Source organism: Ascaphus truei, chromosome 19, assembly GCF_040206685.1.
Source record: "Ascaphus truei isolate aAscTru1 chromosome 19, aAscTru1.hap1, whole genome shotgun sequence".
NCBI classification, from domain to species: Eukaryota; Metazoa; Chordata; class Amphibia; order Anura; family Ascaphidae; genus Ascaphus; species Ascaphus truei.
The window spans coordinates 13,292,953-13,316,125 of record NC_134501.1 but is presented as its reverse complement, the minus strand read 5'-3'; the positions used below and the strand labels follow the sequence as shown (position 1 = coordinate 13,316,125).

The window sequence follows — 23,173 nt, the reverse complement described above, 5'->3', positions numbered from 1 at the left end:
GAGAGAGAGACTGAGAGAGAGAGAGACTGAGAGAGAGAGAGACTGAGAGAGAGAGAGACTGAGAGAGAGAGAGACTGAGAGAGAGAGAGACTGAGAGAGAGAGAGACTGAGAGAGAGAGAGACTGAGAGAGAGAGAGACTGAGAGAGAGAGAGACTGAGAGAGAGAGAGACAGAGAGAGAGAGAGACAGAGAGAGAGAGAGAGAGAGAGAGACAGAGAGAGAGAGAGAGACTGAGAGAGAGAGAGAGAGACTGAGAGAGAGAGAGAGACTGAGAGAGAGAGAGAGACTGAGAGAGAGAGAGAGACTGAGAGAGAGAGAGAGACTGAGAGAGAGAGAGAGACTGAGAGAGAGAGAGAGACTGAGAGAGAGAGAGAGACTGAGAGAGACCAAGAGAGAGAGATTGAGTGAGACCAAGAGAGAGAGATTGAGTGAGACCAAGAGAGAGAGATTGAGTGAGACCAAGAGAGAGAGATTGAGTGAGACCAAGAGAGAGAGATTGAGTGAGACCAAGAGAGAGAGATTGAGTGAGAGAGAGTGAGAGAGAGTGTGAGATTGTAGGTCGGGTAAAACTGTTATGGGATTTAGAGCTTAATTAAACAAAGTGCAGTGCCCCAAAAACATGATGACAAACCTTCTGTTTTATCTGTTTATTTCTTAGTTGTTGCTGTCTCCATGCCGAGTAAACATATCTTATGACGAGCGTCTCTGAAAAGGCTCTTTGAAATCCAGTCATATTACATAGTTGATGGGTTCAGAAACTGTTTTAGTTCAGTCTGGGGCTCATTATACAGGAATAAAATCTGTAGTTTAAAAATAAGCGAGTAGGGAAAAACTAGAGAAGTGAAAAGAATGCCCCTGTTGTATATAGTATGTTGCAGAACTCTTTGACCCATTAAATGTCCAGATGTCACTGTCTTAACATCATTATGAGGAACACTTATATCTAATCTTACTGCTCTTTGAGCACTAAATGAACCACATCTTTATTACTTTACTTACACCGTGCATGGAGCAGCACTCTACTCCATGGATACAGAGCAAACATATAATATTGGGAAATATTCTATATGTTTAATCCTACCCCAGCAGCCTATTTTTGTTTTGCATTAAACCGCTTGAAGGCGATTCCTTTAGCCTTTGCATGAATTCATATAGCATATAAAAATATCACTTGTGAGCACATTCACACGTCTTAGACAGGTCTGCAACCCTGCCTTTCAATCATTATCACCTAGCATACAGTGCTCCCACTGCAGCAAGGGATTCTGGGAAATGACATGCAAATGAGCACACAGTGCCACCTTTTGTCTCAAGACCACATTACATGGTTAACCCCTTAAGCCAATGCATGCTGCTTTAAACCCCGCTTTTAAACATAGCCTGGGATGAGATGCAAAGCCAATAAACCCACTCCCAGACAGACTGTCATGAATTCATAGGAAGGATCCACATGCGGATAAGGTTTGTGCATTCTGGCGTAACAAGTCTATATCATTTCACTGCTTTTGCGAGGTTATTTTATGCAGGCTTCTTAGACCCAGATCCACAAAGCTTTGTTAAGTGTGGGCTCATAACGGGACGATACGTAAAAGAACCGTGAAGGGACCTTGAGAAAGCGCGAAACATGTTGGTTGCATTGCGTTGATCCAACAAACTTTTTTTTTTCGTTTCCAGTCGCCCTCGTTCTCCTCGTTTTTCATTGTTGGTGCGTCACAGTTTTTTTTCTATTGCTACATAAAAGAAGAAAGGATGGTCTGTTCTCCGATTTTAACATGGTATCCTCAAAACTAATTCTATTCAAATGATCTTTCTACGTCTCGCTAGCACGGGCGTAACATCGCGTTATTGTAGCGTAACGTTGCGTTATCCTCCAGTGATGTGACGTTACGTTTGTGTTGGCGTTGATCCCAGCCGGACCCTGCAATAAGTCTTTAGCTCAAGTTGAGAAAGAGAGGGACATAACGCTGGGAAATAACTCTGTTACTTAAATTGTGCCTAGCTGGGGTGTTACACCCGTCCAGGCCCCTCTGACACCCGCTCAGAGTCTGGATGTGAGTAATGCATAGTTCAGATGTGACCTAACTAACATAACATGAAGTCCCTGTGTTAACCTCAATGGACCTTAGTGAGTATGGGATGTTCTTGATAATGACATGCAAACGAGGCATTATCATAACATCCGCTATGCCTCGTTTGCATGTCATTATCAAGAACATCCTTAGGCTAAGGCCCCGCTCCCAGAGTCGGCGCGCCCGCACTGCAGACAGGCGGGGCGCTGACATACACAGACCGCGATATGCGGTCTGTAGGGAGCCGGAGCGGGAGGTGGGCGGGAGTGGGAGGATTGACAGGGAGGGGGGCGTGGCTTGAGCGGAGGGAACCGCTACTCTTCCCCCCCCTCCCTCCACGGGCTCGGGCTGGAGCTGCTGATGGTAAGTAAAACACACACACTCATACACACACACGCGCACACACACAGGCAGGCACTCACGCACTCATACACACACACACACACAGACAGAGGCAGGCACTCACGCACTCAGACACATACACACACACAGACAGGCACTCACGCTGCTTTCACTCCACACTCCTCCCTGCTCCCTGAAGCCTCTCCTCCTCCTGAAGCCTCCCCTCCCCATTGGCTCACAGCCACACCACGTGACGCGTCAACGCTAGGGATCACCATTTTCTTGTGTCCCATAGCGGCTGACGCGCCACAGCGTGTAGTGCGCTGTGCAGCCAGGGGGGACCAAGGACCGGCTCCGCAGGATTCCCCTGCTGGTGGGAACTCGCATGTGGCCGCCCACGCCAACGAGCGCAGCGGGACCGAGGCCTTACTTGGCTTCAAGTTACTGTCCTTTGAAGATACACCATTGGTCTTGGTGTGAACGTGACGATAAAGAGGCAATCCAAGCATGCGTTTTTTGGGGGGACTTTTTCTTTGAACATAGGATTGAAACAGGGGGTCTCTTCAGGCACCCCCTGCTTCCTGAGATAATTACCTTTGTAGGGGTTGCCGGTCTCCGCTCGGCTAGCAGGGTTCATGGCGCAGTTTCAAAGCTCCCGCACCCTGTGGGCCAATAGGAATCCGTGACATCATCGGGTTCGGCTTCCTGTAGACCCCCGTGACGCGGGAGGTTTCAACTTTACTGAGATGCTGGCAGCCCCTTTGCAGTTCTGTATCTCGGAAAGCAGGGGGTTCCCAGAGATAACATTAATGGGGTTCAGCTCCGGAGACCCCCTTCTTCAAACCTATGTTAAAAAATAGTGCATGAATTGCTCCCTTTAGGTTTGGTTAACGCCACGTTGTGGGGCGACGGAGCTTTTGGATCTGGGCCTGAAGCAGTACGAGGCAGAACAACGTTTCACAGAAGAACGGCTTTCACAACTCATTAAAATGAAAGTATGTTCCCGTTTGGATGGAATTGGACTCCAATTGCAAGCCGTCCTGTAGTTTACGAACCGAAAGCCGAATTTCCTGGCTGAGCCTGCTTCAAAACGAAATGTCACACTTTTTGATTCCTGATGTAATGCAGCGATAATATCTTAAAGAAACGCCGCTCAGACGCTGCGAGGTTACTGCTGTGGCTTTGGCACTCCGGTTTTCTTGTTTTTTCTTCCTTCCAAGCTGCTGTCCTGCTTACTCAGTCCAAAGAATATATTTTCCTTTCCGATTTTTGCTTTTGCTTGGCCTTGATCTTCTCGGCGCAATACTTCACTGCGAGATACTTCTTTTCGGACCGGGAGGAAAGGGAATGTAAAATAATATTTGTGGCTCACGTGAAATACGACGCAATTAGCAGGTGGAAGCTTCAGTTTGCGCGCTCTTCCTTAAGGATATACAGTGGCGAGAAAACGTTTGCGAACCCCAATGATAATTACACCAATTCTATAGGGAACGCTTCGTTGAAGTCACTGCTGCTCCAGGGGGCGCCACCAGGTACTGAATCTAAAGGTTCACATACTTTTTCACACATGGATAGTGAAGGTTGAATTATTTATGGACAAATAAATGTTGAAAAAGACTTCTTCTATTATTAGGACTTAGGTTAAGATCTAATAACATTTTAGGTTTGAAATATGTAAAATATGGGAAAAACGTTAAGTGGTTCACAAACTTTTTCTCGCCACTGTAGTACAGGGGTAGCCAACGCCAGTCCTCAAGGGCCACCAACAGGTCAGGTTTTCAGGATATTGTTGCTTCAGTAAACATGGCTCAATCAGATTGAGCCATCTGTGCTGAAGCAGGGACTGACTGAGCCACTTGTGCTGAAGCTGGGATATCTGGAAAGCCTGACCAGTTGGTGGCCCTAGAGGACAGGAGTTGCCCCCCGTGATATAGTACAGGGGCGCGCAAACTATTTGAGCTCGCGCCCCCTTACTTCTTTTGCCTTGTGACGTCACGTCGCCGCGTCACCATGGCAACCAGCGTCGAATGACCCCCGTCTCGTTGCCATGGCGATGAGTCACACCGAGTCTCTGACTCCCGGTAAGTGAAGTTGCAGAGGCCTCACGCGATCGCCCGGCATTTAATTTAAATGCCTTGGGGAAGAGCACGGGGCCTCTGCAACCGCCCGCGCCACCCCAGACAAATCTTGCGCCCCCCCAGTTTGCGCACCGCCTGATATAGTATATAGTACAGGGGTAGAGGATTTCCATGCTTGTGAGGGAAGTTCCTTAACAAACCGTGTGTGTGGATGTAAGGTGGAGACACAATCACGCTCATGAATGAACAGGTTTGTTATGCAGCGAGTTTCTGTCTCCATGTAACCCTCGTCAGGGCACTACCCTCGCCGGGTAAAAACAAATGACCTAACCTCCGTGTGAAGTGACAGCTCTTGTTCTTCAAAACTAGCATATTTTCTTCCAGGTTTTTTTATTTCTTGCTTAAAGGTGAAGCCCTCCCCCAATACAACCTAATTTGAAATGGAACTACGTGCCTTTAAAGCAGATTACCAACCTATTTGTGCTTTATTCTTATTTAAAAGGCCCAAAGCCTGCAGTAAGGTGTTTACATGGCAACTCATATATAGTTACATAGTTACATAGTAGATGAGGTTGAAAAAAAGACGTACGTCCATCAAGTTCAACCTATGCTACATTTAGAAGATAGATACTCTAGTGCAGCGGTGCGCAAACTGGGGGGCGCTCGATTTTCTGGGGGGGAGGGGGACGGCAGTTGTAGAGGTCCCACGCTCTCGCCCCTGGCATTTAAACCAAGTGCCGGGAGACCGCGCGAGGCCTCTATAATACACTTCCCTTCCAGCGACGCGTCGTCCTGGTAACCCGGTGTCAAATGACGCCACGTGGTCACATTACCATGGCGACATGACATGACCCCGTGCGTCATTTGATGCCGGGTTCGAGGGGGGGGGGCGCGAGGCGCCGAGGAGAGCAGGCAGGGGTGCGCACGGGGGGAAAGTTTGCGCACCCCTGCTCTATCGTATATCCGTACTTACAGTATTTTGATCCAGAGGAAGGCAAATAACTGCTGCTGTTAAGTGCAGCCTAAGGCACGTTCTATAGTGCCGTGCGCGTGCGCAGAATTTTAGTTGGCTGACGTCAGTCAGCCTTTCCATAGAAGGGCCGCGCGCGCGCATGGCAGGGAGAGGGGAGCCGACAGACAGCGGCGAAGATTAGGAAAATCATCTTTTTGCGGCGCTACCGGTGCTGACTGTATATATATATATATATATATGTGTGTGTGTGTGTGTATATATATGTGTGTGTGTGTGTATACTTACGAAAAGCATGCGGCACGTGCACGCGCGTTCGTGTGGCACACGCGGCCGCATGCAGTATATAACAGCCCTTAGAGAGGGCAGCTTCCAGAGCAGAGTCAGACTGTGTGAGCCAGGTCTCAGTTATAGCAAAGAGGAGCAGAGAGTGAGAGAAATAGAACTAACTACACATTCCTCTGGGAGAGGACGGTATTTGGGCTGCGTGTCTGCTTGTAGAATAAGGATTATGTGTGGGGTAAATGGATTGAACACAAGAGAACTCGTTTATCTGATTCCCTTGCATCACCTTCATGCCTTCTACTAGGTGGAGTAAAGATTGTCCGTTTGTACATGTGGAAAACAAAATACTTAAGGATACACTTTTCCATTTAATACTGCAGGCTCACATAAGAAGGAAACTAAGTGATTCTGGCGCAGCAGCCAAAAAGTGGGTCCCAACTGGTAGATATAAAAATATTCCTTTATTGGTAATCCATCTAAAAAAGTGGAGGCACTAACCCTCCTACGCGTTTCGTGTTATCAAAACACTTTACCACTCCTTGATAGTGTTTTGATAACACGAAACGCGTAGGAGGGTTAGTTCCTCCACTTTTTTTAGATGGATTACCAATAAAGGAATATTTTTATATCTACCAGTTGGGACCCACTTTTTGGCTGCTGCGCCAGAATCACTTAGTTTCTCAGATTTATCTCTCTACTCCAGGCTGCACGCTTATCAGGACTTCATGATCAAGAGATTTTGTGAGTACTTTCTTATTTCATGATTGCTCAATATGAGTCCAGGGACCATCCCAATGAGGGTTTGATGGGTTTTTTTTAACCTTACACCTTACCCTTCAGGGTATATTGGTTCATTTGGAGACTTTACTACTTATTCATATCTCTATCCAGTCCTGCTTTATGCATATACATTGAAGGGATCCAGTGCTGTAGCGCCTTTGTCACTTGGCAATGGGTCACATAAGAAGGAAGGCTTCCCCTGCCTAAATAATGAATTAATGTGAAACCTTAAGCCTGACTCTGAGACTCAGAACAGTTGTGCAATTACTACTATTTATATGTTCCAGAAGTCCTGTTATAGTGTATTTCCTATCACAGTATCACATTTAACACGCACACACATATTTATGCAACAGTGATAAGGTTCAAGCGCAAATTCCACTTTAAATGTAAAAAGAAATTACAATTTCTAAAGAGAATAATATAATCGTCTTTGATGTGTCTGAAAAACAGGATACGGAGCGCAAATAGTCCCAGGATGTATATGTCAAAGGAGGACGGGGAAATATAGTGCAACAATGCAAAATAAACTAATGCTGTCCCACTCACGTGGTATCAGATACAAACAGGCAGATTGAAGATGAAAATGTATCGCGATACAGTCCGGAGGAAGGAGGGGGGCGGTGTGCGTTCCTGTGTGGCTCCATGTGAAATGCAATGCTGTGTTGCATTTTCCTAGGGTGGGTTAAGGAGGGGTAGGGATGTGTGCACATTTGTCCTTATTTGGTATGTCATTCTGTGTGTGTCATTTATATCTATTCCCCATTGTATCACGCTGCAGAGTATGTTGGCGTTTTAGTGATGGACAATAATAAGTACAACAGACATAGAGTTGCCAGTTGTTGCAAATTTGTACAGATTATCAAGCTTGCCGGGACAGCAGTGTGTCCTATATCTGCATATAACCGTTTCTTTCTGTTTGGCTGTATTTAGTAGTGGTTTGGTGTGAACTGCGGTTGTATAGAGGAAACAGCAGGGAGGAGGCGATAGAGGAGGGAAGCAGAGTCTTCCTGTCGGCTCTCTATAATAAGATTACAAAGCCTTATACAGTTCTACCACCACTATGTGCAACCCTCAGCCTGTGGAGATCATCAATAATCATAAGTATCCCTACGTTCCTTGTTTGGGACTTTGGTCACACAAGGCATGAATTGGAACAAGGGGATAGGAGAGGGTTTTCCCCACCATGTCGGCCCACCATCCTATCTGCTGTGAGACCTCAGATCCTTGACTTTCTTTCAAATTTCGGGTAGCCTTATGTCTATCTTAAGCAAGTTTGAATTCTCTTCCTGTATTAACCCCTACCACCTCAGTTGGGAGGCGATTCCATGAATCCTTAGTCGAAGACTAAGCCACTGGTTGAGCCACCTGTGCTGAGGCAGGGACTGATTGAGCCACTTGTGCTGACGCTTTGACTGATTAAGCCACCTGTGCTGAAGCAGGGATATCCTTAAAACCTGACCTGTTGGTGGCCCTTGAGGACTGGAGTTGGCCACTCCTGCACTACAACATGGGACCCCTGGAGTGACAGACGTCATGCTGTAGTGACTACATCTTGGGGCACCCAAAGGGTTAAATACCAGGTAATCATGTGCTTTTCCAAGGCGTTCAACATTTAGCGTGAGAGCACACGGCGTACTGTAGGTCCGAATGTTAGGAGTTCTTCGAACCTTTTTTTACGGGGTGTGGGCTACTGATTAACTACACCTGGTGATTCTAAAACACGGGAGCTTATTCAGTCTACCCCAGCATCTCTATGTACTTTTCATCAAGTGGGATGGGAACCACTGCTTCTCTCTCGAGAGTGTTTGTTTTTCATTAATTCTCCATATGGTTAATGAGTTAAATAGAAATAGCCATGTTAGTCCCGCAGCGATAGTGCTGAGTAAATGCGTATCACCTAATGCTGAAGGGCCCGTATGGTTAATGGAATGTAACAAATAATACTCTATGAAGGAGTGCAGTAAAGTTTAGCCCCATGCAAAAATGTTTGCCTTGTAAGCAAATATAACACCTGGTATTTTTGTTATTTTTAAATTTTTTAAGGCTGTCAGTGGAGCACATACAGTACTTACAGTTTAGAGGAAATACATTAAATATCAGTGGACAAAAAGACCTACAGTTAGGCAAGTTAAAATGTAAATCCTCCTGCCATGGGTATGGTAACACCTCTAGTGCCAGAGCACTTAACATAACTCATGTATTGCAGGCAGAATGTAACGTCAGGGTTATGTACAACACATAGCACACTGGCAGTATTATAAACACATCCAATGTTAATCTGGGAACTTCTTTAGCCTGGGCTTCTCAGAGAAATATTTTCTTAATGCTGCCTGTGAATTTCAAGCCCATAAAGCAAGTGAAAGCTGTTATCACAAGATACTGATATGTTGATATTTTGCAGCTACATAGGGGCATCTTCATTGTGAAGCTCTGAGTGATTCATAGTTTATTGAATTGCTTCTTCTAACTCACAGCTGCTGTATTGATTGCCTCAACTGAAGCCAGTTGTGTTTTTGATGTACCCACATTTTCTCAGAACCTTTGTAACCCTTGGCACTCCTCAACACACTATAGAAAATTGTGTTTCTAGCCCATGAAGCAAACCTGTTTCAGAAGTGTTGTGCACATACATCCATCACAACATCTTTTTGTTTCACCATGTTCTGTGACACACCATTAGTTTTGGCTTACATCCTTTTAACAGTATTCCCCTCTGATTGCATGAAAAAGACTGCAAAAGTAATTTGATTCTGATGCTGGATATGTCTGGGTTAATTATAATATAATTAAATTAGGTTGTATGCTAATTTATTCTCCATGGCTTCTTTATCAGATTTACTGATCTTGAATGGGAGGCCTAGAAAACTAATGGCCCATCTAAATTAATATTGGTACTCCCTGATGTGTAATTGTATTCTTAAGTAGTGTAGCACACACATTTCTGTTAATACATTGTGTGTGTGTGTGTGTGTGTGTGTGTTACGTGCGTGTGTTACGTGCGTGTGTTACGTGCATGCTCCATAGTGTCAAAACGTATAACAAATTTAATCTAGACCAATGATAAAAAAAAAAAGGCTCAGTCACAAACATAGACTGTATAAGCGCATTTCTGAGAATCGGTCTCATAATCAGCAGCCCGATGATAACCGGTGTCGATGGAGGTCCTTTCCTGCTCGTATTCTGCTGCTGGCGTAAGATCCACAATTCGGCACAAAAGTCAGTATGAGTAATTGTAGAGCAGGATTGTGTCCACCAACGTTCCTCCAAATCATTTTACATGTAAAATCTATAAGGATCACAACTGTGATTGAGATATGTCTCTGTGTGTGTGTATGTATGTATGTATGTATGTATGTATATATTCCCCTTTTTCCCCCCTTTTGTTTCTTTGCACCTAGGTCATCTACGATATAGATAGATATATATATATATATATCTATCTATATCGTAGATGACCTAGGTGCAAAGAAACAAAAGGGGGGAAAAAAGGTGGGGGGGGGGGGGGGGGGGGAAAGAGGAGAAATATGAAATAGTGTATCTGCACACAATGTTGGATATAAAGTAGAGACGCACTTACAACCGGAGAGGATTACTGGACACGTTGACACGTGATGTCACTGTACTCAGGTCTCAGTTTGTATGTGCAGATGGCACAATATCCACAGAGATTTTGATTCACACCATCAGCGTATGTTTGTAGATATCAGGAAACAATATACTTGTGATGATCCAATGTAGGGCTGAGATAGATAATGCTCTTATACTTGAATAGTAATATTTATTTAAAAATGACTTGTAAACAACAAGACTATTTAAAATACAATTTGAGAGAGAGGATCATATAATAACTCTTGTGGGGGAAGTAATTAAGTCCCACTATTAATAGATGTCTTTAGAAAGACAAACTATATAGATTCAACAGAGTTTGTCTCACATGAGAAATATATATATATATATATATATATATATATATATATATATATATATATATATATATATATATATATATATATATATATATAGCAGAAAATAGCCGTGTTGGTCCAGTTGCGATAGTGCAGAATAAATATATATATATAAAATATGATATACGAAGCTATGGGCCAAACATACCAAAGCCCCACCTACGCTCTTCCATTTGATGCTATTAGATAGCATGCCAAGTTTGGTGGCTCTAGGATGAAGCGTGTGGATTTGTATAGCCAGACAAACAAACAAACTTTGTGAATTATAGTATAGAAAGACTAGCTGTACCCAACGTGACATACAGTATACGCCGATCTAGGAGATCTGAAAGGTTATTGAACATTACTCTTTGTTTTCACCCGTCCCTGTAATGCCCTGATGTCACTTGTCCCCTCTTCCCCGCTTACTCTCTCCTCCATCATGCCCTGTTCCTCTTACACGCTCTCCTCCCCTCTCTATGCACTCCCTAGCTTAATGTGTGTGCTCCTCTCTGTGCATACTACACTCCCTCCTCTCCTACTCATCTCATCTGTCTCCTCCTCTCCTTGCTGTCTCCACTGCCATTAAAATCCCCTCCCCCAGTGTTTCCTGAGTGAGTGAGCGGCTCAGTATGTCAGAGGAGGAGGGTATGTATGTATATCTTTATATAGCGCAGACAGTGTACTCAGCGCTGTACAAAAACAATACAGAGAATTATAATAATACAATAAGTGCAGCAAAGTCAGACAATAGGAAAGGAAATCCCTGCCCGAAGTGCTGAGTCCAGTTCTTGTATTCTTCACCTCCAATTTGAAATCCAGACACTTCATATGTGACACATTCTGTCATATGGGGTAGATTTGGCTCACCTGGCTTCTGCTTTACTGAGCAGTTCCTTGGAGGTGTATAGCTCCTCCCTTCAGGATAGATCTCCTTACCAATTCCCCAACTAGCATAAAGGTATTATACACCTCATTGTCAGTCCACACATCACCCTCCACTGAAGAGTAGGCGAGTGTTTATGGCTGACAGAAAGAGATGTGTGTAAGTATTAATATTTCACTCTAGGGTATTTGTGCACCCACATTTTACCTTTATAATAAGGGAACGTTGTTACTGGCTCGGGCCAGCTTTTAATGGCACTAAATCACAAATAAGCATATGCTTCATTTATTTAACCCCTTCAGGGCACTTTCACATATTTCACAAAGTTTAGTCCATAAGACAATAAGAAATTACATATATTCAGTGTAGGTTCCTGCTAAACGGAGGTTACCTTGACGAGGTTGGCGGCTTGAATCATGTTTTGATCAAAAGATGCAACCAAATGGCTCCTTTGTTACACATATTTAGGATCTTAATGTAAACATGTCACTAGTATATTTTAGCCCAATTTTTATTTTGTATTTATTTATAAAAAATATTTTACCACAAAGTAATATATTGAGTTACCTCTCGTTTTCAAGTATGTCCTGGTAGGAGCGCAGGAATTGTTTTTTGTTTTTCATACATGTAAGGCCAATCCTTGTACCAGCAGCGTACGTCACAAATGGAGGAGCGCAGGCAATATGTCGTTTTGGTTTTCCAAACCGCTTCCATAAAATGTTTCCTGATAAAGGATGGCCGATAGGAGGACTGAAAAAACTAATTTGTATTGTCCAGGTGTGGGAGCAGCTGAATTAACGCGTTATCGATTTATGCAAAGTGTGGCGTTCTCGTCTTCAGGTGTGCATTTCAGCAGGAGGACATTTTGAACTAGTAATCTTAGTGTTTCAGATTAGATAACAACAGTTTAACACATTTACTAGCTACGAAGGAGAAACTCCTATTTCTCATTCAATGAACATGAACCTACCGCAATGTATCTGGTATTTGTTGACATAATACAGTGACAACTATTACGTAACATCAGTTGATTGTCTACATTGTGCTTCTTATATAGTGTTATTCTGCATAACATACCTACAATTGTTCACATTTTGAATCATGGGGATTGAGCGAGAAATATATAAGATTTGAAAAAAGAAAGGGGTCCCTTTTCATATATATATATATATATATATATATATATATATATATATATATATATATATTTTTTTTTATATATATATATATATATATATATATATATATAATTTCTAGGTAATTTAAGCACACACAAAATCCATAACACCAAAAGTCTGTTACTGTGCCTGTTTACACAGATGGAAAGGGAAGGAGACACTTTAATGTGTTTTTAAAAGGTTGGATTTCAAAATAAATCCTTTAAGATTCTGTGAGTAGGGAAAATGGCTAGATGAAAGGCATAGATTACCAACAATACAAATTCTCTACTTATTACATTAGGATGTGAGCTATAATAAGCCTGTCTTGGAAGAGTGTGCATATTTGCACTAATGGATATCTAGTGCATGAATATACATGGGAGATAGGATGGCATGAGGTCAGTGATATGCCTCAGACAGATGCTTATCATTCAGGTTCATTACGGATGTTAAACCTTAGCTGAAGTGGCAATTCATCTCCATTTAATTTATCAGTGTCATTGCAAATTCTCTTACTGATGCCCCATGGGATTTTCTTATCGCAGAATGCAAGGAGCACCTCGCAGAAGATCCAAAACCTAGAACGATCAGTGACACAACAGACTTGGCCCTGCCGCCTGAAATGCCAATTCTGATTGATCACCACGCGCTAAAAGATATCCTCGGGCCTCCAATGTATGAAATTGAGGTAACTGCAACTCTTGCTCTCTTTTAAAACTGAAGTGCTTACAAATTGCGGCACTGTTGGACCTTGCTTGGTTTATCCTGTTAAAGGTGCCATCCACCATAGTCAGTCAGTTGAATTTCTAAGGGGCCTCTGAATGGGGGAGTATTTGTCAATCAAGTGTTCCCTTTACCCTTATCCAACACTCCTTGTAAGGGAACCAATAAAGTTAGGGGGAGGGGTGGAGAGGGGGACTCTCCCTGTGCAAGCTCTTGCTAGTCAAACAGTGACATCATACAAAAGGCAGCAGCCAGAGGAAATCAAACTCCTTCCAAGTCTAATAATGATAATAAATAAATAATTAAAGGTGTCCGATTTGGATTTTTAACAAAAGGTATTGATCACCCAGATGAGATCACTTCAACATGTCTTCTGCAATTAGTTCACTTTGGTTTTAGAAGAGATTGCCCCCTTTAACTCATTAAGATATACTCTATAAAGCAACGTGCAAGAATTCATGATCTGTGTGCTGTGGATTAAGCAGCACGATTCATTTCTTTAGGAGACCTAACTTTAGGGATAGAGCTAAGCTGCTTGGTTGGTACCTGTATGGATAGGAAGGAAAAACAATCTTGTTCATGATAAACAAAGATAGAGGATGAGACACGCACTCAGTCACATAGGTAATAGAGGTGGGGTACTTAGCTGCCGGTGCGCTGGTCATGGGGAGCTCCTGAAGTCCCAATATGATATAGTACAATGAAGAAACAGGCACACGGTCTTAATCATGAGGAGGTTTAATATGCCATAAAGACCAACGTTTCGGCAGTCTAATACTGCCTTCACCTTGAGAAAGGCAGTATTAGACTGCCGAAACGTTGGTCTTTATGGCATATTAAACCTCCTCATGATTAAGACCGTGTGCCTGTTTCTTCATTGTACTGTATCATGATAAACAAAGCCATGTCTGGTATAGCCTCACTGTCAAAAGTGTATCACTAAAAATAAAGAATGCCAAGGGAAACCAGGGCGTTATCAGGGGTCAGGCAGGTCACATATTTTGTAAGCACCCATTTTAATTCCGTTGCTGCTTGTGGGACCAGCGAATATGAAGCAATGCGTTGCTGGTTCCTCTGGCAGCAAAGGGATGGTGACCTCTTATACCAGCACCCAATGTTCTTTCACAGCAATTCACTAACGCACACTGATGCACACACCCTAGTTCACACACATTGAAACAGTGATGTAAACAAAGAGACTTATATAATTCTATACAGCTGAAATTGCAAGCTGCTAAAAAAATGTTATTGTATGGATGCTCTGCTCCCAGTCACGACAGTGAAAAGCGCTTGTCCTGTTTTCTTTTTAACAATTACTGTTGAGGTTATTGTTGATTATGTTGCATTTATATACAGTTTAAAGAGGCAATCCAAGACGGTGGAATTTTTTTGCGAATTCATTTTTTGTTTAATATATACAGTTGAAACCGGGGGTCTCTGGAACTGAACCCCATTAATTTCAGCTCCAGGGACCCTTTGCTTCCAGAGATACTTAAATGTAAATTAGGTGCCGGTAGCTGCTCTTCTCGGCTAACTAGGTTCACAATAAGTCTGCTCTTCAGATAATTGTGGGCCAATAGTAAGCCGTGATGTCATCTGTGCGTGCGGCTTCCAATTGGTCCATGTGACACGGGAGCTTCAAACGTGAAAGCCCAGCTTGCTGAGCCAGAGCAGCTACCGGCACCTACTTTGCAGTTAAGTATCTCCGGAAGTAGAGGGTCCCGGAGCTGAAATTAACGGGGTTCAGCTCCGGAGACCCCCTGCTTCAATTCGGTGGTGTTTTTTTTAAATTGCCATCTTGGATTGTTCCTTTAAGCCAGAATACATCACGTGATCTTTTTAACACCTTATTATTGCATCCACACATGCAATGCCGGCTCTGTGGTGCATTCTGGGTAGAACATTTCATGCACTAGTTTGAATATCTAATTCGATAACAGGCTGTTTGACATGAAAATAAGTACTACACCTGTGAGAAATCCATTGCCACTATGATGCAATTTAAACCATTAAAGGGTTTAAGCAGTACAAAAAACAGCACAAATGCCCTTCTTTCTCATGGTGCTGCTTACTAGTAATTATTGTATATAGCAAGTGTGTTTTGCCAATTCATCCAACATTAGGGGAAAGGTCAATATTGACTTGCATGTTGTACATCCTCGAGCAGCAGTGAAAAAGAACAAGGAATAGAGCTAGGTGGGGAATGTCCAGCTATAAATCAGTTGACATTGGCATGGGTGCCAAGAGGTTGAATACCAGGTGCCACTTTAAGTGAGTATGGGAATACTGGAGTAATTGTCAAAATGATTGAATGGATGAAACATGCATAGTGGTAAGAGTTGAGACACTGGACTGAAATCTCACGATAACATTGAGTTAGGTTGGCAGCACAATTAACAATTCAGAAGGCAAAGGAAGCAGTGGTTAGAGGAAGTGTAAGTTTTATACTATATGGAAATGTAACAAGTGCCTAGTGTCTCAGTTTGTCTCTCTGGGCATGAGACTGCCAGTGCATTCTCTGCTCTGTTTCAAAGAGCTTCACTATTATGGATTTTATAGTTGGGGGAAAAAATGCTGTTAGCCTAATTGGCAGTTTCCATGTAATTTACACTGGGGGATACTATGATAGCATTTCTTCTGATCTCCAGCTTGTTCTTTGTTGACCAACATTACAGCTCAGCATAACAGATTGTTGGGTGTGCAATGACTGGCTATGGATTTTATTAGAAAACCTTACACACCATTGCTGTGGCTGGCAAATCATCAGACAGTGCAGATAAAACCAAACTATTTTGGAAAACTGGCACTAAAGGGAGAAGTGACTCTCTTGTTTAAACGGGCAATGGATGGAAGGGAAGTAAACATAATAAAGCATTAGTAAGACCACACCTTGAAAATGGAGTACAATTTTAGGCACCACTCCTTAGAAAATACATTCTGGAACTACAAAAAGTGCAGAGAAGTGCCACCAAATTAATAAAGGGTGATGGATAATCTGATTTATGAGGAGAGGATAGCTAATTTAGATGTGTTTACATTAGAAAAGAGGCGTCTACGATAACTATACACAAATATATTCGGGGAAAATACAAGGAGCTTTCAAAATAATTATTCATCCCAATGGCACGGTGTCATCCCTAAGGCTACGGCCCCGGTAACTCAGCTGCAACGCGCGCCCGCGAGATTATTTATTAAAATTAAAATTAATTTAGATGTGTTTACATTAGAAAAGAGGCGAAAAGAGGCGTCTACGATACCCGGCAGGTTCGCCCTCATTGGCTGAACCGCCGGGGGGGCGTGCCGTATCGCTCGACGCGAGTCCTGCTCTCAATTCTATTGCGGGCCCGGCGCCATTGCGGGGAGGGCTCTCGTGCGCGCAGCGTCCGCCACAGCAGACGCTGTAGTAGGCAGCGGGGGCAAACCCTTAAGGTTGGAGGAAAGGAGATTTCACCAGCAGCAAAGGAAAGGGATCTTTACAGTAAGGGCAGTTACACTGTGGAATTCATTACCCATGGAGACTGCGATTGAAAATATGTATTGTATCTGCCAACAAAGGTTGGACATCTTTGTAGAAAGGAACGGTTTAATAAGTAAACATGGGAAGAATGTTGATCATGGGAGTAATCTGATTTTTGGGAAGGAATTTATTTTTTTCCCCTTATGAGATATCATTGGATATGTCCGTGGGATTTTTTGTTTGCCTTCCTCTGGATCAATATACTGCAAGTACAAATATAGGATAACGTATCTGTCGTTTAAATGTACCATAGGTTGAACTTGGACGTATGTCTTTTTTTCAACCTCATTTAGTATGCATATTCTTGCCATAACTCTAACAACCCACAACTATTTATAACAAACATAATTAGATTGGTGATGGCTGCTAGCCATACAAAATACAATAGGAACAGAAGTATAGTGTATATTAAATATTCAGTTCAGGTCATGCTATGGACAGAAGCCGTGCTCCAGAAATTGATAATACATGTTTTGATGGCATATATTGTGATATGTACAGTATACATTTTGAAATTTCCTCTGATGTACATTTAATCCAGTTTGCATGTGTGTACCTCCCATAACTTTCAAAATCTTGCACGTTCGTATAAAGCAGTATTATATATTTGTTTTATTTATCATCTACAATAGGTATTTGAACGTCTGAATCAACCGGGCGTAGCAATCGGTTTAGCATGGACTCCTTTGGGTGGCGAGATCATGTTTGTGGAAGCTAGTCGTATGGACGGAGAAGGCCAGCTAACTCTAACTGGACAGCTGGGGGACATCATGAAGGAGTCGGCACATCTTGCAATAAGTTGGCTGAGAAGCAATGCAAAGAAATATCAGCTAACAAATGGTACAAGAGGGGAAAGGGAAGAAGCCAGAGTGGGGGCGTAACTAGAATGTAAATCACCCCTGCATATGGACAAAGATTATTATTCCACTAGTCAGTAGGGTCCCAGAAAGGGGGGTAGGGGGTGGAAGCTCTAAAGCTGTTATACTGTGAATTAATGTAACCAGTATTAGTAAGACAAGTTATTAGCACCAGGCTTTCTGCATTGTTCCTATGGGTAAGTGTCTTTGAGGGAGGCAAATAGTCAAGACAGATGCAGAAGGCCATGTGGTTATTGCTTTCCAATGTATTTGCCTTCAATAAAGAGAACAATATGGGAAAGTGATTAATGGAAAAAAAAATTATGGAAGAGTACTGAAGATAGCGTTAAAGGATGAACATATCGGCATTATCCACATATGGAGCCTCAATATTTTATATCCATTGAGATTTCAGATTGGACATTCAGTGTAGTGCTAATTTGCAAAGACAAATCTGTCAGAATCTCTGTGGTAGCCAAGGAAGAAACCATTAGATTATATCATAGAAAATAACAAATGTTCACATTTCCTTTTCTTTTCTTCCAGCGTCTGGAAGTTTTGATCTCCTTGACAACACCGACATCCATCTGCACTTCCCAGCTGGAGCGGTCACAAAAGATGGACCATCTGCTGGTGTTACCATAGTAACTTGCCTTGCTTCACTTTTCAGCGGCAGACTGGTGTGTTCTGACGTAGCAATGACTGGAGAAATCACACTGAGAGGTCTTGTTCTTCCAGTAAGTGTCACCCATTGTAATTACCCACCATATTCTAGTCTAGGACGTTTGGTTGTGGCCATTTTGCCATGACCAAATCTTCACTGACGTTTAGCCGCTTCTCACCTCGCTGCAGATGCCTCTCGCCACCACAGTAAGTCCCTAGCCTTACCCTGTGTCATGTTCTGTCTCTGGTTTTAAATATATATTGCCATGCTCAGTAGCACTCCTCTTTGACACTTATACGCAACACATACATATATATATATTGTGGTTATTTTGGGGGTTCAATATGAGCTTATAGGGGTCCTGTATGTTCTGCTGTATATTAACCCTTAAATTACCTTGGCGAAGCTGCCCTGTGCGTCAAAGCTGGTGGAGACTTGGTCACAGTGAGACAGCTGCGCCCATATGTCCGATTCTGATACATCATTGGTGCCCGTGACAGTTGTATGCTTATGTATTGCTAATTTCAGCTGTTGTGTTTACACTGGTAAGTTTAGGTAACACATCAATTAAATCATTAACGCACTAAAAAAAACTGAAATTGTCACTTACAAAAAATGTCCAGTTAAACATGGACCTACATGAGCGAGGAATGTGACAATTTGCCACGGTCATTTCAGCTTTTTATAGTTAAGGTCCTAGACTCCCTGGGTTATCCGCATGGGCCAACGGTCCTAGAACCCATGAGCACCTGCACTAGAGAGCATTTTTGTTTGCACTGGAAGCATATGTCTAACCCAGAAAATAGACTTCTTGGTTCAAAACTTTTCTTTTGACTTCGTTTGCTGTTATAATGCTGACCTGGTGGTTTATTTTGGAAACCACCAGTAATTTGATATTCGAGGAATAGGGGCTGTCACTTTTTGCCCTGTACACAGTATGTAATTTGCAAAATCAAAAAACAAAGTTATCATAAGCGCAACATGAAGAGTAATTAAATGAAAGCCTGCTACATAGATGACAGTATGGTCAGCATCTTAAAGCAGCAAAAAACATGTAACGTTTTTTTATTTATAGGATTGAAGCAGGGGGTCTACGGAGCAAAACTGTATTTAGCTCCATAGAGCCCCTGCTTCCAGATACTTACCTCCATAGAAGGTGTCGCTACAGCCAGAGATCACGGGCCTTACGAAATGGCAGCTTACATTTTGCAAGTCACCTATCCAATAGGAAGCCGTGACCATCAGTTGCGGGTTCCTATGGGTCTTCATTACCTGGCCAGGTAAACTCCAGGCACTGGCACCTACGGAAGTAACTCTAAAAGCAAAGGTTCCCCAGAGCTGAAATTAACAAAGACCCCTGCTACAATCCAGTAATACATAAGTGCTACCTGTTTTGTTTTAATATTAAATTGTACTATACTTTCCCTTAAAGGATATGCTGTGAAGCAGTGTTTCTCTTGTGCCAGTGTTGCCTCCATTCCAATGAGTAAATAAACTCCCCAAGGAGCATACTAAACAAGCACTGTAGATATAGAATGCACAATTTTACTTATACTAGTTTTTCATATAGGATGCATGTAGTTGTTTAAAGTATATTGTGAACTCAAAGTAGTTAAATTAAGCAGAGGCAATGTTTGATAGCAGTGCTTGTAAATAGAAAGGGAGATTTATCTTGAACCAGAAGTGTGTAATGTCCCAGGTCATCATCCCAATAGTTTATACCATTATGTACTATCCCCTTCTTTCCATTAGTACAAGGTAGAATCCTGTAATGCATACAATTCTCACGGGAGGGGAGAGACTGGCCACTATATAATGTTCTAATGGACTCCCTTAAATATTTCAAACAGGGCAGATTAAATCACGTACAATTCAAACCAGCGTAAATTAGGTTTTTGAGATGTTGGAAAAGAGCAAAACATGGGGCCTAAGATGCAGTGAACCCAAATTAAAAATATCTATATATGGGATAACACTTATAAAATCACATTTAGATGAGGAATTCAAACTATTAGTGACTGCACATTTAAGCTTTTCAATTTTTTGGTAAGAGTAGCAAATCACTTGAATGTTTAAAACAACAAAAGCGCTAGCTTTTCATATATTGTTAAACAAATACTTGGCTTTCTGGCTGTTTTTACTGCAATGTAAAGTTTGGAGATAGCTAGCACAGATTGTTCCAACATCCAAGGCAGTACATTAAGTGTGATGGGAATGTGCTCACTCCCAGATCTAGTAAATAACTAATTTCTAAATATTACTAGAAATCAAGTCAGTTGTAATGAGTTTCATGTGAATGATACAACGTACGCATAAGAAAAAAATCATTTTTCAATTTTGTTTTATTAGGTTGGCGGAATCAAAGCTAAAGTGTTAGCAGCTCACAGAGCAGGACTGAAGAGAGTCATAATTCCCAAGAGAAACGAAAAGGATCTGGAAGAGATTCCTCTAAATGTTAGGCGGGATCTGAGTTTTGTGATGGCAGGCTCACTGGATGAAGTTCTTAATGCAGCTTTTGATGGGGGATTTGCCATCAAGACCAGGCCTGACCTCATGAGCAGTAAACTCTGAAATGTTTGAAGATCACACACAATACAGAAACAGTGCTAGAACACACCCTAATGGTCTACCACTGCAAACCTACTCTTAAGTCAGTGCTGTTTGATACAGAATGAATGTGTGCCTGATCCTACTTAATGCTCCATGCCATCGTTTGGAAACTTATATTACAATAATTGTACAATTGCAGTGGCCCACACAAATTGTAATGATTTAATTTTCTAACAGTATAGCAGAACCTACATTTTGTAAATGTAAGACTTTCTTCCATATTCTAAAGAAAAAGTAGCAAATATTGCTTATGTTGGGGGTTTTGGGGATGGGGGGGGGGGGGGCGTGGTAAGAAATACCAGTGAACTAGTGGACCATTTGGTAATTGTGCACTATTTAAAGGACGATACTTTGGAAAGTTTGAATATGTTCTAAAAATTGATATAGCCAAGTAAACCAAATATTTGGAGTTTAATTGTTATGCATGTGATTAAGAAATTAAATAAATGTACTGCGCAGTGTAGTTAAACAAATCCTGCCGTTTTTAACTTGCATGTACAACTAGAAGTATGGCTATCAAATTCACATTGCATTTGTTCCCAACCTGTCTTGTATGTCAAAATACTGAATTTTATACAAACTAGTAGTGTTCGAAAATAGAGTGGCTGATCTGCTTGATTAAATGGCAGCATAGGGGCCTCTATCAGGAAGTGGTTAACACATACAAAATTCAGGATCAAGAAACTATGGCTCCACTTTAAGAACTGCTGCCAGTCTATTTGGCACCACTGCTGCCATCTTTCTGACAGACAGGCATCATATTGTGATAGGTGGTCAGTATAAAATGTCTAAAGCTTAATGCATCTTAAAATAATTAAAAATGATAGCAAAGTAAAGGGCTGCTTTCTGGTTAGTGTGACTAGGACAGTGGGTCTCAAACCATGGAACACTTGGGTGCTACATATGTTTACTAAACAAAATTATGTAAAATTCTGCAATGTATTTTTAGGTATATAGTATAGAAAAGTTGTCAAAGTATTAAATCATACCCTGCTTTTTAATGCAGCAATCCCTCCCAAAATGGGTATGGATTGTCACATGATTGGAAATGGGGTTCTCTGGAACTGAAGTACTCTATTTTAAGCTACAGGGGGACACCCCGGGACCCCCCCTCCAAGATACGTACATTACACTGCCGGTGTTTATTTTATTAAGATGGCGCCAGTGGTCTATTAGGAAACTACAAAGTGCAGCTTCCTATTGGCCCATAATGTGACCGCAATTGTTTTCCTAAAGTGGGGGTGTATAACCAGCAGCTAAACCCAACTGTCTGGAAAACCAGGGGGTGTCTTGAGGTGAAAATATTTTTTTCTGCTTGAATCCCTGATTCCCACCTTGTCTATAAAGAAGGGGTCCGGGATGTGGCCGGGGATTGCAAGTCACTGCTCTAATATTTGTATAACTGGCACCTCAGCTTTCCTACATTTTTAGATGCTGCAGTGCATTATTTATGCACCTTTATTAAGCCGTTTTACTTTTTAGACGCAGTTTTACAATTGCATTACATGACTTCATCTAATAACTACTTGCATTTGTGTCCATACTTGAGTAAACAAGGTTGATTCTCAATTCCAGCCCTGGACAATTGTTGTTTCTTGAATTGTTGAATGTATTGATTGAATCTACAGTTATAAAACAAAATTAAATATGGTTAGTGTACAACCCTTTAGTTATTAGATTTGATTCAAATTCTTAGTAAAGAACGCTCTTGCTGAGAAACTAATTTGTGTGATGATTATTTATTCTGACTTCATACAACTCAAAAGTTTAGCAACTTCCTTAATTTAGATACACTTGTGACTGCAATGACTCAATTTGTAAACTAAAAACTAGTAGATCGTTTCATACATATACTGTTAATGATAGCTAGCAGTAAAATGTTTCCAAACATCAAACCACATTCTGTATTTAAGTTGTTTACCATTTTCTGCAATAGAGAAAACAAGACCACATGGGCAGCTATCCCATTACTTTGGAGGAAACCACAGCCTTATAAAAAAAAATATAAAGCCAAATACAAGTAGATCTGTATATACTGCAAAAAGTTATTTAAATAAATCCTTATACAAATCACTTAACTGTAGATGCACATTTACAATTGCTTGGCAAAACGGGGGTGGGGGGGAGAAACTTGTGCTTTATATATACTACATATTTTCATTTGAAATACTAAAAAATACATTACTAACCTCTGGAATCAATTAAAATGGATTAGTCTCCAGTGGGAATTGCCAAACAAACAAAATACATATACAGTACATTCCGGTTTTGCACTAAAGCAAAAA

The 23,173-nt window shown here is 41.8% G+C and overlaps 2 protein-coding genes across 3 annotated transcripts in view; one reads left to right on the top strand and one right to left on the bottom strand.

Annotated features, from left to right (window-relative positions):
* LONP2 (lon peptidase 2, peroxisomal) overlaps positions 1 to 22,611 on the top strand; it is a 95,323-nt gene extending 72,712 nt beyond the window's left edge. The window contains exons 12-15 of the mRNA XM_075576659.1: positions 13,063 to 13,205; positions 17,390 to 17,597; positions 18,161 to 18,351; positions 20,628 to 22,611. Coding sequence (XP_075432774.1) covers positions 13,063 to 13,205; positions 17,390 to 17,597; positions 18,161 to 18,351; positions 20,628 to 20,849 — 764 coding nt within the window. The 3' untranslated portion in view covers positions 20,850 to 22,611. The remainder of the gene's footprint in view (positions 1 to 13,062; positions 13,206 to 17,389; positions 17,598 to 18,160; positions 18,352 to 20,627) is intronic.
* Positions 20,603 to 23,173, bottom strand: part of SIAH1 (siah E3 ubiquitin protein ligase 1) — a 37,243-nt gene continuing 34,672 nt past the window's right edge. Inside the window, exons 3-4 of one of the 2 annotated variants that reach the window (XR_012789121.1) lie at positions 22,433 to 22,510; positions 20,603 to 20,845 (exon numbers count right to left, since the gene is read on the bottom strand). The gene's annotated coding sequence lies outside the window, so the exon portion shown is untranslated. Of the gene's footprint in view, positions 22,511 to 23,173 lie in introns of both variants that reach the window. The other variant, XR_012789120.1, reaches the window with a different exon arrangement.